The following is a 14,309-nucleotide window of genomic DNA, read 5'->3' as shown; positions in this document are numbered from 1 at the left end:
CCCCTTTCTGGGCATGGTATGATGTTTGTAGCCAAAAAGCCATTGCCCTGAGCAAATACCAGCTTCGTGCCCATGAGAGAGAAGAGGCAGTTCTTACCCTGGCACAGGTTGTCTCTTTAAGACGGGACCCACAATTAAGGGGGCTCTGTCAGAAACTGGGTTAGGACTTAAAAAAATTGATTGGTTAGTTTCAAAAAAAGGAAGTTAATAATGTCCCTTGAATGGAGGCTCTGACCTAGTGGTAAAGCAGAGTGGAAGCTCTGGTGTTGTTCTCTCCTTACACTCTCTTAGGCTGATGCTTCTCAGTATGGCCTGGTCCGTACGCAGGGTTGCACCAGTTTAGCTGAAAGCATGCCACAAAGTGCAGTGGTTGTGTGGGGACACTGATGTTAGGTTCCACCTGGTTTAGCTCACACTGATGCTAGCCATGTTCAGACGGAGGGTGGAAGAGGGTCTGCACGCAGAGTTGCACTGATGTCTCCAACCTGATACAGCGTCACACCTTTACCTGAACTGGTGCGACAGGGGCCTTTTTCATAGATTCCAAGCGCAGAAGGAACCATTGAGATCATGTAATCTGACCTCCTGTATACCACAGGCCAGAGGCTGCAAGGCGCCCAGGGTGCTAGGGCTGCAGGGAGGTTGGGCGGGCAGTTCTAGTGGGGAAGGTGCCTGAGTGTTAGGGCCATGGGGTGGGCAGGTGGGCAGGCCAGCTGATTGGGTGAGGGACCTGGGTGCTAGGGCTGTGGGCTGGCAGGCCTAGTTGGTAAGGCATCTGGGCGATAGGGCTGTGGGGAGGGTGGGCTGATCAGGTGAGATGCCTGTGAGCTAGGGCTGTGGGGAGGGTGGTCCCACTGGGCGAGGTGCCTGAGTGCTAGGACTGCAGGGAGGGCGAGGCACCTGGGCGCCATGCTTGCGGGGAGGGTGGGTCCATCGGGCGAGGTGCCTGGGCACCAGGGCTACATGGAGGGTGGGCCCATCAGGCAAAGGACCTGAGCACCAGGGCTGAGGGTGGGGGGTGGGCCCATCAGGCAAGGTGCCTGAGTGATATGGCTGCTGGGAGGACGGGCTGATCAGGTGTGGCGCCCAGGCCCCAGGGCTGCGGGGAGGGCGAGGCACTTTGGCCCTGGAGGGTGGGCCAATTGGGTGAGGCACCTGCATGCTAGGGCTGCAGGGAGGGCAAGGCACCTGGGTGCCAAGGCTGCGGGGAGGGCAGGCCGATCGGTGAGGTACCCACATGTTAGGGCTGCGGGGAGGGCAAGGCCCATCGGGTGAGGCACCTGGGCATCAGGGCTGTGGGTAGGGCGGGCCGACCTAATGCATGAGGTGAGTGAGCGAGGGGCAGGGATGCTTAGGCAAGTGCTGTGAAGCACCTTGGCCAGATTCCCTGCTGCTTGGCGCGTGAGCAGTCGCTGACTTCAGCGTAAAGTGGCCAAGTGTTATTCTTCAGTCAGGAATGGGGTGTTTCTGAGAGACCTGCTCTAGCTCGAACAGGAATGAATTCAGGGAAGCCCTGTGGCCCGTGTTACATGGGAGGTCAGACTGGATGTGCGGGATGGTCCCTTCTGGCCTCACACTCTTGGTCTCTGTGAAGGCAGGTGTGAAACGGTCTCCGAGCGGAGCAGGAGCATTCTGCTCTGGTGTGGCTGGCGCAGGCCCTGCAGGGCAGCGACGAATCGGGCCCATTGCTTTTTGCTATCACCCGTGTATGTCCACTCACTCGCGCATGCACAGAGTGAGCGCAGTACAAAGCTCTGAACACCTCCAGCCCTTTCCTGGTGATCTGTTGCCTTGTTTGCCGGGGCTGGCCCAGTGGTGGCCCTGCAGTGGTGCATGGCTCCTCTCGGAGGGTCCCTCTTCCTGCGTGTGCACGTGGAGGCAGGGCATTCAGAACAAGATCAGTTTAGGCCTGCCCTTTCCCCGGGTCTTGCTAGGGCAGTAGTGAGGGTGGAGGTTGGCCCAGCATGGCTCTCCTCCAGCCCGTTCCTAGCAGGAGGCCAGCCCGTCCTCCTGTCTCACTCTCTGGTTCTGTCCCCGTCCTGCAGAAATCATCGAAGAGTTAATTAAGGAGGATGGATTCCAGCCACAAGCCCCGCCCTTCCTCTCCAAGGCGTCTCCCAAGGGCACGGCCAAGCTGGTGCCCAGGGGCTCAAACCCAGCTGGGCCCACTGAGATGCTGAGGCTAATGGAGCCGACAGGACCTAGCCCACTGCAAGGCGGCTTGGCCTCCTTTGGCAGCTCCCATCCCGCCGCGGCTCACGCCCTGCCACTGGACTCTCAACCGCCCCTGCTCTCGCAGAGCCTCAGTAGCCTGCAGCTGACGCCCAGGCTGGTGCCCAGGGGGACGACTCCATCCCCTGCCAGCCGGCCCCACTGGGCTTCGCCTCTGCGCTCGCCAAAGGAGCAGTTGGAAGACATGCTGGAGCCTCCCAGGCTGGGGATCACTGAGCAGCCGAAGCAGCGGGGGATGCGTTTCCGCTATGAGTGCGAAGGCAGGTCAGCAGGCAGCATCCTGGGCGAGAGCAGCACGGAGGCCAGCAAGACCCTGCCAGCCATCGAGGTGAGTGTGGGGGAGGAGCAGGGGCCAGTCTCCTCACAGCGGGGAAAGGGGCTGGGGGAGGGCCAGGCCCAGCCTTGGGCTGCCTGTGCCTCATGTGGCGGGGGCGACTGTTCCTCTACCTGTCCGTTAGTGCCCCCCTCACAGGAGAGGCAGGGACCGGGGACTTGCCCCACTCCCCTTGCTCTCTTCCTGGTTCTTGGCGCCCCACCGAGGTTGGGGGGCGAGGGATGGGAGGGATACCAAGGGCCCTGGCCGCTCCTGGTGAGTGCCCATGCTGCAGTCACAGCCCCGGCAGCAGTGCCGGCACCTGTGGGCTTGGAAGGGCCCTGTGGCTGCCAAACCCTGCCTCTCTCTGCACAGTCCTGGCCAACCTAGCATCGCTGCTGGTGGTGGCCATCCGGGGTCCTTCGCTCCCAGTGGCCAGGCCCTGCCCTCGGATGATCTCTGTGGGGTTTGTTGCCATTTCACGCTGTGGCAGTCAGGATCCCTGGCTGGAAAGTGGAGCTGGGCAGCCCAGCGGGCGCAGGGTTGCTTGCAGGCTCTGAGCCGCCGTGCCTTGAGCTCTGCCCCCTGTGGAGAGGGGCGGGCAGTTTAATTACACATTGAACCCAGAGCCTGGTCTCTCACCCCCTTGGCGTGGCGGGGGACTCCCAGTGTGGCCTTGGCTCTGATTCCGTGCTCTTTCCCCAGCTGCTGAACTGCCAGAAGATCCCCGAGGTGAAGGTGATTGCGTGCCTGGTGTGGAAGGACTGGCCCTACCGCATCCACCCTCACAGTCTCGTGGGGAAAGACTGCAACAACGGGCTCTGCGAGGTCACCCTGAGGCCCCAGGTCAACCCCAAACACAGGTACCAGCTCCCTGCTCGGCACAGGAACTCCAGGCTGTGAGCTGGTGCTGACAGAGCTCCCGTGGGGACAGGGCCTGCCGCTCGCAGCTGGACGCTGCGCTCCCCCTCGCCCTCTCTGCGAGGCTGAAGGGTTTTGAGGAACGCCCACACAGGTGGTTTCAGGGTGGCGGTTACTCCCCAGAGAGCTCCCCCCATGATCTCCCCCTCCCCCACCATGTGATCAGCACCCAGTGTCCCCTCGGGACAGAGTGGGACATCTCAGGCCACATCAACTGAGCCGCTCCAAACCTCTCAGTTACTAAGAACGGCCATACTGGGTCAGACCAAAGGTCCATCTGTGACGGAGTCACAGGTCTGATGCTCTGACACTGCTCTGTATAAAGTCAGACAGGACGCTGGGTAGCGTGACTCCCCTCAGGGCACGCTGTCCAGGGCAAGGAACCTCTTCGGCTATGGCCTTCCTGGTCTGACCTTGGACCATTCAGCATCCCTGTTCACACCATACACTTCCCCTTGGTGGGTCCACCTGGATGGGACCCCTGGGGAAGCCAGAGGGTCCTGTTCCCCTACTCCACAGTCAGCAGTGACTCTCAACCAGCGTTTGTAAAACAGGTTTATTAGTCGACAGGAACACAGAGTAGAACAGAGCTTGTTAGCACAGAAATCAGAGACTTTCAGCAAAGTCCATCTTGGGGGGACCCCGGGCCGGACGTCCTGGACTCCCCCCTCCGAGTCCCAAACAGGAGACTGCCCAGCTTCCAGAGACCCGACCTCCGACATGCCCGTTGCCCCTCCTTCGGTCTTTGTCTCACTTCCTGGGCAAAGTGTCACCTGGTCGCATCCCCCGCCTGGGTCTCAGGTTACGAAGGGCATCGGCCATCACTTATGTACAGGCAGCTGGAGCCTCTTCACCTGGCCCCGAGGGTCTCAGCAAAAGTCACCCACCCTTATTCCTACCACCTAGGCATTGGTGCAATACACAGGGAAACTGAGGCACACGCAGTATTCATGCAAAACAGTAAGACTCAGATAGGCTCGCGTGCAACATAATACGGAGAAAAACTCCACTTTGTCACATCTCTCCCCCCCTTGAGACCAAACTGAGCGGGATCACTCTAGCTAGTGACCTGGGGAAGTTCAGGCCTCCCTCGCTGGGACAAAGCATCGGCTAACATTTGCACTCCCCTTAACATGGGCCACCCCCATCTCATAATCCTGGAGGGACAGACTCCACCTCGGGAGCTTGGCATTAGCCCTCTTTATCTGGTGCAGCCACAGCAGGGGCAAGTGGTCAGTGGACGCAGTGAAGTGACGCCCAAATAGATCCGGCTGCTGACTTTTAAGAGCCCACCCCATGGCTAGGCATTCCTTCTCTATGGCCGAATAACTCTGCTCCCAGGGCAGCCGCTTCTTGCTCCGGTACATGATGGGGTGTTTTTCCTCCTTCGCATCAGCTTGCATTGGCACCAAGCCCAGCCCTATGTCTGAGGCGTTGGTGAACACCATAAAGGGCTTGTCAAAGCCTGGGTTTACCCGCACCGTGCCCTTGACCAGATCCTCCTCCAGCACGCAGAGAGCCCTCTGGCACTGCTTGGTCCAGACAACCTTGTCTGGCTTACCCTTCTTGCATAGATCAGTGATGGGAGCTGACACAGAGCTAAGTGGGGCACAAACCTCTGGTAGTGCCCCGCCATCCCAATAAAGGCCTTGGCCTGTTTCTTAGTCTGGGGCGCAGGGCAATCTCTGATCGCCTCCACCTTGGCTGGCTCTGGCTTTAGGCAGTTGCTCCCCACCTTGTGGCCCAGGTACGGCACCTCCGCCATCCCCACCTTGCACTTTCTGGCCTCTATAGTCAGTCCTGCCTCCTAGAGGCGACTCAACCCCCTCTTCACCTGGGACACATGGTTCTCCCAGGTCTGGCCAAAGACACCGATATCATCAATATATGCTAGGGTAAAATTTTCCATCCCCCTCAGTAACTGTTCCCCCAGATGCTGGCAGGTGACCAACGCCTCCTTGAGGCCGAAAGGTAGGACCAGGGATTCGTATATCCCCAAAGAGGTGACAAAAGGAGGTTTCAGCCTGGCATCTGGATCCAAAGGCACCTGCCAGTAGCCTTTGGTGAGATCATTGGTAGTGGGGTAGACCCCCCCAACTTGTCTAGGATCTGTCAGACCTAGGCATGGGCAGGCACCAGACATGGTGATGGCATTGAGCTTCCGATAATCCACACAGAATCGGATCGACCCATCTTTCCTGGGGACCAGCACCACAGGTGAGTCCTGGGGCTGGATCACCCCTAAAGCCAGCATGTCTCTGGCTTCTCTCTCCAGGGCCTGGGCTGTGTTCCCAGTGACTCTGAATGGGAAACATCTGATGGGAAGGTTGGCTCCTGTCCCCACACAGTGGACAGCTAGGTTAATGAGCCCAGACCAGTTGGAGAACAGCTGTGGGTCGATACACAGCACCTCTCTGATCTCTGCCTGCTGGGCAGGGGTTAGCTGGGTAGAGAGGGGAATTGATTCCAGTGGGTCCTGTCTCAGGGAACAGACCCACTAGGGGATCCTCCCCCTTCTCCTCTCACTGCCCACACACGGCCAGTATAGACTTTTCCCTGTCCCAGTACGCCTTCATCATGTTGACGTGGTCCCCTCGGCGGCTGTGAGCCCAGTTGGGCAGTTCTACCACATAGTTCACCTCATTCAGCTGGGTGATGACTTTAAAGGGCCTATCCCAGGCAGCTTGTAGTTTATTCTTCCTCACCGGGATGAGAAACATCACCTGGTCCCCAGTAGCATAGGAGTGGGCACGTGCCGTGCCGTCGTACTATAACCTTCTGCCTCCCTTGGGCCCTGGCTAGGTTCCCCCTGGCCAGACCCATGAGCTCAACGATCTTTTCCCGAAAATTTAGTGTTCACTCCACCACTGATTCTTCATCGGGAGAGGCCTTCCCCTCACCAAGTCCAGGGGTCGCCTCACTCTTCTCCCTTACAGCAACTGCAAAGGAGAGAACCCATGGGTTCCTGGGCCACTTCCCTGCACGCGAGCAGCAGGTGGGGTAAATACTTGTCCCAGTCCTGCAGATGCTGGTCCATGAAAGTCTTCAGCATCATCTTCAAGGTCCCGTTAAACCTCTCCGCCAGCCGATTGGACTGAGGGTGAAAGGCGAGGCCCAGGTGTGCCGGACCCCACACCTCTCCCACAAGCACTGGAGCGGGGCTGACATGAAATTGGACCCCTGGTCTGTAAGGACCTCCCGGGTTAACCCCCCTCTGCTGAAGATGGTCAGGAGCACAGTAACCCACCAGAATGTATTTCTTCCCTGACCGGGTCGGCTTGCTGAGGGGCCCCACTATGTCCATGGCCACCTTCTGAAAAGGCTCCTCTTGGACAGGCAGGTGTCTCAAGGCTGCTTTAACCTTGTCCTGGGCTTTCCCCACCCTCTGGCAGCAGTCGCAGGACCTGCAGTAGTGCTGGACTGCGTCAAAGACTCCAGGCCAGTAAAAGTTCTGTAGCAGCCTCTGCCTGGTGCGCTGGATTTCCAGGTGTCCCAAAAGAGGGGCATTGTGGGCCAGGTACAGAAGCCTGTGGCGGTACTTCTGGGGCACCACCAGCTGCCTCCTGATCCCCTACGGTTCCATTTCCCCTGGAGGATCCCATTCCTGGTACAGGAATCCCTTCTCCCACAGCAGTCTTTCCCTGCAGCCTTCCCAAAGGGGTTTGGCCGTGCTGTGGCCAGCAAGTTCCCTCAGCTTCTCTAAGGGGGGGTCCTTCTGCAGCTCAGCCTGGAATTCAGCGGCTGGAGAGGGAAGTGAAACCAGTTCCCTCTCACTGCCTGCAGTCACAGCCCTCCAGCCTGGAGCACTGGGATTTGGGCTCTCTTGGTGAAGAGCCCCCATCTTGATCTTGGCCACCCTCTGACCAGGAGTCTCTGTCACCAGCAGCGCCCTTTTAGCTGCTTCCCCCTGCCCTGGGGCCTCTTGCACCTCTGGACAAGGCAGCCCTGGTTGGCAGCCATCCCGCCCTGGCTGTGGTTCCCCACACTCAGCTGGGGTCTCCGATCCCCCCAGGCTCAGCTTCGCCCCTGCTGTCCCAGTGAGGGCAGGCAGCGAGCCCGCTGCTTTGCTCACAGCATCAGAGCCAGCGTGAGCCACCTCCCCCCCCATGTGCAGGGGGGTGGGGAGCATCTCTCTGTCCCACTCAGCTTCAGTTTCAGCCGATTGGTTCCCTGAATTCAAACTCGTATCCTTGGCTGTTACAGGAGCAGGGCCTGGATCCTGTCCCAAAGAGAGACAGTCATCCCCCAACAGGATGTCACAGCTGATATCTTGGAGAACCCCAGCTACCAGCCAGCCCGACCCCTCCTGTGTCTGCACAGGGATCTGAGCCGTAGTCAGGGCGAGTGGCTTCATCCCTGGGACCTTCACCCAGATCACACAGCCCCTCAGCATCTGTGGCTGCACCACCCGTGGCCTGACAACAGTTCTCTCTGTCCCAGGATCTCGCCACCCCAGGAGTGTCTCCCCATTGACAACCACCACCTTCCGCTCCCACTGGTGGACTGAGGGGCCTGAGCCCAGGAGAGTGCAAGCAGATATACACACTGGGGCTGGGAATGGGAGCCAGTCTGCCACACCGCCCATCTGGCTAAACAGCTCTATGGGGACCCAGAAAGGGGCTAGACATTGGAGCCTTTCCGCAGGGTCAGCCTGGTTCCAATTGCAAGACTTCCCAAAGGCTGCGAGACAGGCATCTATATCCCCCCCCCCTCAATTTAGTGTTGAGGCAGTTCCCTGTGGAATTGGCACCCTGGGGTCCATCCCCACTCACCCCTGGACGGGTCCCTCTGCCTCTCAGCTCCGCCAGCGCCAGTTCATGCTGCCGTTGTCTCTCCTGCTGTTCTGCTTCATGCCTTCCCTGTCTCCCACAGTCCTCTGACTCCTTCAATCTCAGTTCCAATTCCACCCGTCTCAGATCCACCGACGGGGAACCCGGTGGAGACCCGCGGCTGGTCCGGAGACACAAGTCTCGGGGACGCCTGGCTGCTCCCATTCTCTCTGGTGGCTCCAGCGGGGTCCAGAACCGGTGCAGGCTCTGGGGCCACCTGGCTGCTCCCCAGTTGTCACGGACTCTCAGGCCTGAGCTTTCTCAGCTCCCCACGGTCCCTGGGAGGAATCCCCTTCAGTGTGACAGTCCTTCTTGGGGGTCACAATCTCTCTCGGGGGTTAAACCGTAGGCTCCTCTGTCTCCTGGAACCGCACCTCTCTGAGCCTTCAGCACGCCTGTCTCTGTCTCTCGCTAATCCCCATCCTTTTACTGCTCCCCAGTCACTTACTGCAGGATGCTCCGTCCAGGGGCGGTGCAGTTGATCACACCGCTGCCACCAGTTGTGACGGAGTCACAGGTCCGATGCTCTGGAACTGCTCTGTATGAAATCAGCCAGGACGCTGGGTAGCGTGACTCCCCTCAGGGCATGCTGTCCAGGGCCCTCGGCTACAGCCTTCCTGGTCTGACCTCGGACCATTCAGCATCCCTGTTCACACCGTACACTTCCCCTTGGTGGGTCCACCTGCATGGGACCCCTGGGGAAGCCAGAGGGTCCTGCACCCCCACTCCACAGCCAGTGACTCTCAACCAGCGTTGTAAAACAGAAGGTTTATTAGTCGACAGGAACACAGAGTAGAACAGAGCTTGGTAGCACAGAAATCAGTGACTTTCAGGAAAGTCCATCTTGGGGGACCCCCGGGCCAGACATTTTGGACTTCCCCTCCGAGTCCTAAACAGGAGACTGCCCAACTTCCAGAGACCCAACGTGCCCGTTGCCCCTCTTTCGGTCTTTGTCTTGCTTTCCGGGCAAAGTGTCACCCCCGCCTGGGTCTCAGGTTACGAAGGGCATCGGCCATCACTTACGTGCAGACAGCTGGAGCCTCTTCACCTGGCCCCGAGGGTCTCAGCAAAAGTCACCCACCCTTATTCCCACCACCTAGGCATTGGTGCAGCACACAGGGAAACTGAGGCACACACAGTATTCATGCAAAACAGTAAGACTCACATAGGCTCACTTGCAACATAATAAGGAGGAAAAACCCACTTTGTCACACCATCTATCCCAGTGTCCTGTCTGCCAACAGTGGCCAATGCCAGGTGCCCCAGAGGGAATAAGCAGACCAGGTAATCATCAAGTGATCCATCCCCTGTCGCCCATTCCCAGCTTCTGGCACACAGAGGCCAGGGATACCATCCCAGCCCATCTTGGCTAATAGCCATTGATGGACCTATCCTCCATGAATAGACACTGGCGCCCCTAAGCAGCTCGTTAACCTGATTGCGGCCAATGGGGCAGCTGAGATGAGATCTCCCCACCCTGTGGCTTCTGTCATTGTCCTGGTCTGGTGACAGAACAGTCCTCTCCCTGTCCCAGAAGCACTGCCTGGGCTGGAGCCCACCACATTGCCCAGCCCTCACCACATGGGAAAAACTGACCCCTAGCACAGCGGGTCTCAGCCAGGGGCCCGGGGGCCCCTGGGGGACCGTGAGCAGGTTTCAGGGGGTCTGCCAAGCAGGGCCAGTGTTAGACTTGTTCGGGCCCAGGGCAGAGAGCCAAAGCCTCACCCCATGGGCCAGAAGCTGAATCTTCAGCAACGTAGCTTCGTAGGGGCCCCTGTGGCATGGGGCCCCAGGCAATTGCGCTGCTTGGATCCCCTAACGCCGGTTCTGACTTTTATATGCAGAAAACCAGTTCTTGTGGCACAGGTGGGCCGTGGAGTTTTTATAGCATGTTGGGGTGGGGCCTCAGAAAGAAAAAGGTTGAGAACTCCTGCTCTAGCAAACTGCCCCGGAGCTGGGGGGGTGGGACTTCCTTCAGTTCAGAGGAAGTTAATTAGGCATCTGTTCAAGCTAAGCCAAAGTGAGGTACCGTGACATGACACCAGAGAATCCGCATGAGGACTGCTCAGATCTCAGTGACCCATGTTCCCACGAGAGCACTGTGAGCACCATTGGCACTGCCATGCAGGCATGTCCCTCCCCGGTGTGGATGCCCTGATTCTGGGACAAGAGCGGCCTTGTCCTAGGGCAGCCACACCCAGAGCACCCCCTTGTGGCAGGCCATGGCACAAGTGCACCTGCTTCAGTTTCCCCTCTCAGGTAATCCAATAACTTCACTTCAGGCTTTTCTCGCTCAATAATACCCCTCCTTGGGGCTGATTTATTACAAAAATCCCAACAGAAGTTCTATATTCCATTTCCCATACCCCAGGAGGTGTGGGGGGGGCACAGACATCCACAAGTCTCTGTTAAGGTGCAGGCCACTCCCTGGCAGGCTCTGGGCACCGTAAGTGAGAGCCTAAGAGAAGCAGCATCATGCCAATCTCCTGACCCCGATGGAAGGGTTGCTTTGGCTGAAAGGGGGGTGATGCCCAGGCCCTCCCGGGGTTGTGGTCCCAGGTGGTGGCACTTCCTGTGCGGAGGTGGGGTTCCTCTCCCGCAGCGTCTCCAACACATCTCCCCTTTGGTTCCCGGCAGTTTTAACAACCTTGGCATCCAGTGCGTGAAGAAGAAGGAGATCGAGGCAGCCATAGAGAAGAAGCTGCAGCTGGGGATCGATCCATTTAAAGGTGCGTGGCCCCAAGGAGCCCTGCCTGCCAGGCAACTCCATCATGGAGTTAGATGGGTCAGGGTGTGACGGGTTGTCAGTTTGGGAGCCACGGGAACCATTGCACCCCTTTAACCTCCCAGCTTGGTCAGGGACAGTACTTGGTCCTGCTAGTGAAGGCAGGGGACTGGACTCAATGACCTTTCAAGGTCCCTTCCAATTCTATGAGATAGGTATATCTCCATATATTTTATTTTAAAAATGATACATGCATACCGATAGGATAATCATATTCAGCAAATCATAACTTTTCCAGTGACACCTTACATGACCCAACTTGTACAAAATGCATCATAATTATGCCATAAGGAAAGATCCTTCTGCAGCTCAGTCTGAATTTCAGCTGCTGAGGAAGGGAGTGGAACCTGGCTCCACCTGCTGGCTGGGGCTGGGGACACAGCCCTCGTTGGTTGTGCCTCAGTTTCCCCACTTTGGGACAAAGCTCTTTCCCCAGTTGGAGGCTCCTGATCCCCTTGCTGGGTAGTCTGCCTGGCACCAGGGCAGGGTGGCCCTCTCTGGGTAAGGACCAGGGCACTCTGGGTGCTGCCCGACCAGTCCTCCAAATCATTCCCCATCAGCACCTCCAATCGTTCCCACATCAGATCCCAGACAGCTAGGTGTTAATCACACCTGGATCTCTGGGACTCTGCAAAGCATAAACAGCCTTCCCCGCCACCCCCAGTTAACCATGCAGCACATAGGGGAAACTGAGACACACACAGTAGTCATACAAAACATGAACAATTCCCACTTTGTCACAAATACATTTCAGAACAAAGAACTCAAGCCACACTTACAGGGTGGGGGACTCTCTCCTGGGAAGCAGCGACTCTGAAAAAGATTTGGGGGTCATGGTGGAGAATCAACTGACCACAAGCTCCCAGTGCGATGCTGTGGCCAAAAGGGCTGATGCGATCCCGAGATGCATAAACAGGGCGTATCGAGTAGGAGCAGAGAGGTGATTTTACCTCTGTATTTGGCACTGGTGTGAATGCTGCTGGAATCCTGTGTCCAGTTCTGGTGCCCACAATTCAAGAAGGATGTTGATAAATTGGAGAGGGGTCAGGGAAGAACCACAAGAATGATTAAAGGATTAGAAAACCTGACTTAGAGTGATAGATTCAAGTTGTTCAACCTGTTTAGCTTAAGAAAGAGACGGTTAAGCGGTGACTTGATCACAGTCTATAAGTACCTACATGGGGAACAAATAGTTAATAATGGGCTCTTCAGTCTAGTAGAGGAAGGTCTAACACGATCTGATGGCTGGAAGTTGAAGCGAGACAAATTCAGACTGGAAATAAGGGTACGTTTTTTTCACAGTCCGGGTAATTAACCATTGGAACAACATACCGAGGGGCGTGGTGGATTCTCTGTCACTGGCCATATTTAAATCGAGATTTGATGTTTTTCTGAATAATCTGCCCTAGGAATTACTTTGGGGCAGTCCTCTGGCCTCCTTTGTACAGGAGGTTGGACTCAATGATCGTGATGGTCCCTTCTGGTCTTGGAATCTAGGACTCTGACTCTGAGAGGTGGGACTTTAACTACCCCCCCCCCCAATCTCACAAGAGTTGGCAGCACTGATTTTGCCCCTCCTCACTGGCCATCACATGGGGTGGGAGCTGTGGGGGAGGAGGTCCCCGCTGCCCAGTGGGAACGCATCATTGGACCACTCTAGGCTAAAGATTGGTATTGTTTGCTTCTACCTCCCCTGGGGTGAGAGGGTGGCTGGAGGAGAGAGACTCCGGTCCCTAGCTGGCCTGGCTGTTTGTTTGTTCTTTGTTCTCCTATAATGCCAAGGGGTCCCAGTCGTACACCAGGATCCTGCACCAAGGACCTTGCAGTCTAAGTACAAGCCAAGAGGCAGCCTGTGGATACAGACAGGCGGGGGAGCACAAGGAAATGGGGGTCTCTGCACACCCGCAGCCTAACTGGTGTCAGTTGTCTGTAGGCATCACGGCAGAGGAGGGATTTGCAGGAGGACAGTGAAGGAGCTTTGGGGATGAGTACAGGGAGCTGTTCCCACGGGTGAGGGCAGCAGGCGAGAGAGTAGGAAGGGGTTTGTCTGAAGATGTCACCAGTGGGGGATGGAGGCTGGCATCATGGGCCGGTAGGAGGTGAGCATTGGCAGCTCAGCTGTGAATGAGGGATGATGGGGGGGGGGGACAGGCTGGGAAGGGCCTTGGTGAAGACGAGCAGCGTGTTGGATGCTGTAGAGCAGGGGCAGCCGGTGGAGGGATGCCAAGAGAGGGGTGACGGGGGCAAAGCGATGGGCTGGGAGAATGAGCTTTGCAGCAGCATTCTGCACGGCACGGAGCAGAGCGAGGATGCACCTGTCAAGGCCGGAGAGAAGGATGTTGAGGTGTTCAGGACGCGAGATGCTGAGAGCCTGGAGGAGCTTTAGCTCTGGAGGGATGGGAAAGGCCGGAGCTTCGAGATGTTCTGCAGAAGGAATCGGCAAGACTTGGATGCATCCTGGCTTGGGTCAGCTTGGGGCATAGCCCTGAGATGGCTTTCCAAACTCTGTAAGGGCGCTCTCCTCCTGGAGCCTCAGGATGCTGAATGCCCTGTTCTCTCTCTGCAGCTGGCTCCCTGAAGAATCACCAGGAGGTGGACATGAATGTGGTGAGGATCTGCTTCCAGGCCTCGTACCAGGAGCCCTCAGGACAGATCCGGCACCTCAGCCCCGTCCTCTCCGAGCCCATCTTTGACAAGAGTAAGTAGCTGGGCTGTGGCAGGGGAGGGCGGGGCGGAGTGGAGCGATGCAGGGGGCCATGGTGATGCCAAAGGAGGGAACGTGGCCGAGCCCACTTGCCCTAGGATGACAGAGTGCTGGGCAGAGGGCAGGGTCAGCACTGCAGCCATGTCCCGGCACGTCTGGACACCCGGCCTGGGCGGGGGACTGCGGGGTGGTGAGGTGTTTCAGAGGGAAAATGAGGAAAAGGAAACTCACTGCAATAGCTCAGCCTGCCCTGGCTGAGTGAGAGAAGTGTCACTAAGCCGGAGCCTGCCAGGGCCCTGGGCCCTGGCTGAGAGAACCGGGCTGGGCAGCCGAGTGCTGCGCGGGCTGTTTGTATTGCTGTGGTGTGTGTGTTCGGGGCATGGTTTCTATTGCAGCGGTGCCAGGGTGGGGCTGGGCAACCCTGTGCCGGACGGGCTGTTTGGGGCAGGGCTGGTATTGCAGCGGTGCCAGGGTGGGGCTGGGCAGCCCTGTGCCGGACGGGCTGTTTGGGGCAGGGCTGGTATT

General features: G+C 57.8%; 2 protein-coding genes across 4 annotated transcripts in view; one reads left to right on the top strand and one right to left on the bottom strand.

The window, feature by feature from the left end:
- Positions 1-14,309, bottom strand: part of LOC112107877 (zinc finger protein 271-like) — an 879,239-nt gene that overhangs the window by 239,220 nt on the left and 625,710 nt on the right. The gene's annotated exons all lie outside the window — the stretch shown is intronic.
- Positions 1-14,309, top strand: part of RELB (RELB proto-oncogene, NF-kB subunit) — a 40,584-nt gene that overhangs the window by 1,722 nt on the left and 24,553 nt on the right. For all 3 annotated transcript variants that reach the window (XM_029913184.1, XM_029913185.1, XM_026658872.1), the window contains 4 exons: positions 2,046-2,560; positions 3,251-3,408; positions 10,933-11,024; positions 13,647-13,778. In XM_029913184.1, coding sequence (XP_029769044.1) covers positions 2,046-2,560; positions 3,251-3,408; positions 10,933-11,024; positions 13,647-13,778 — 897 coding nt within the window. The remainder of the gene's footprint in view (positions 1-2,045; positions 2,561-3,250; positions 3,409-10,932; positions 11,025-13,646; positions 13,779-14,309) is intronic.

The sequence above is a fragment of the Terrapene carolina genome, unplaced genomic scaffold (genome assembly GCF_002925995.2).
Source record: "Terrapene carolina triunguis isolate 2854851 unplaced genomic scaffold, T_m_triunguis-2.0 Scaffold517, whole genome shotgun sequence".
Taxonomy (NCBI): domain Eukaryota; kingdom Metazoa; phylum Chordata; order Testudines; family Emydidae; genus Terrapene; species Terrapene triunguis.
Note: the sequence above shows the minus strand (reverse complement) of the source record. Positions and strands in the feature narration are given on the sequence as shown.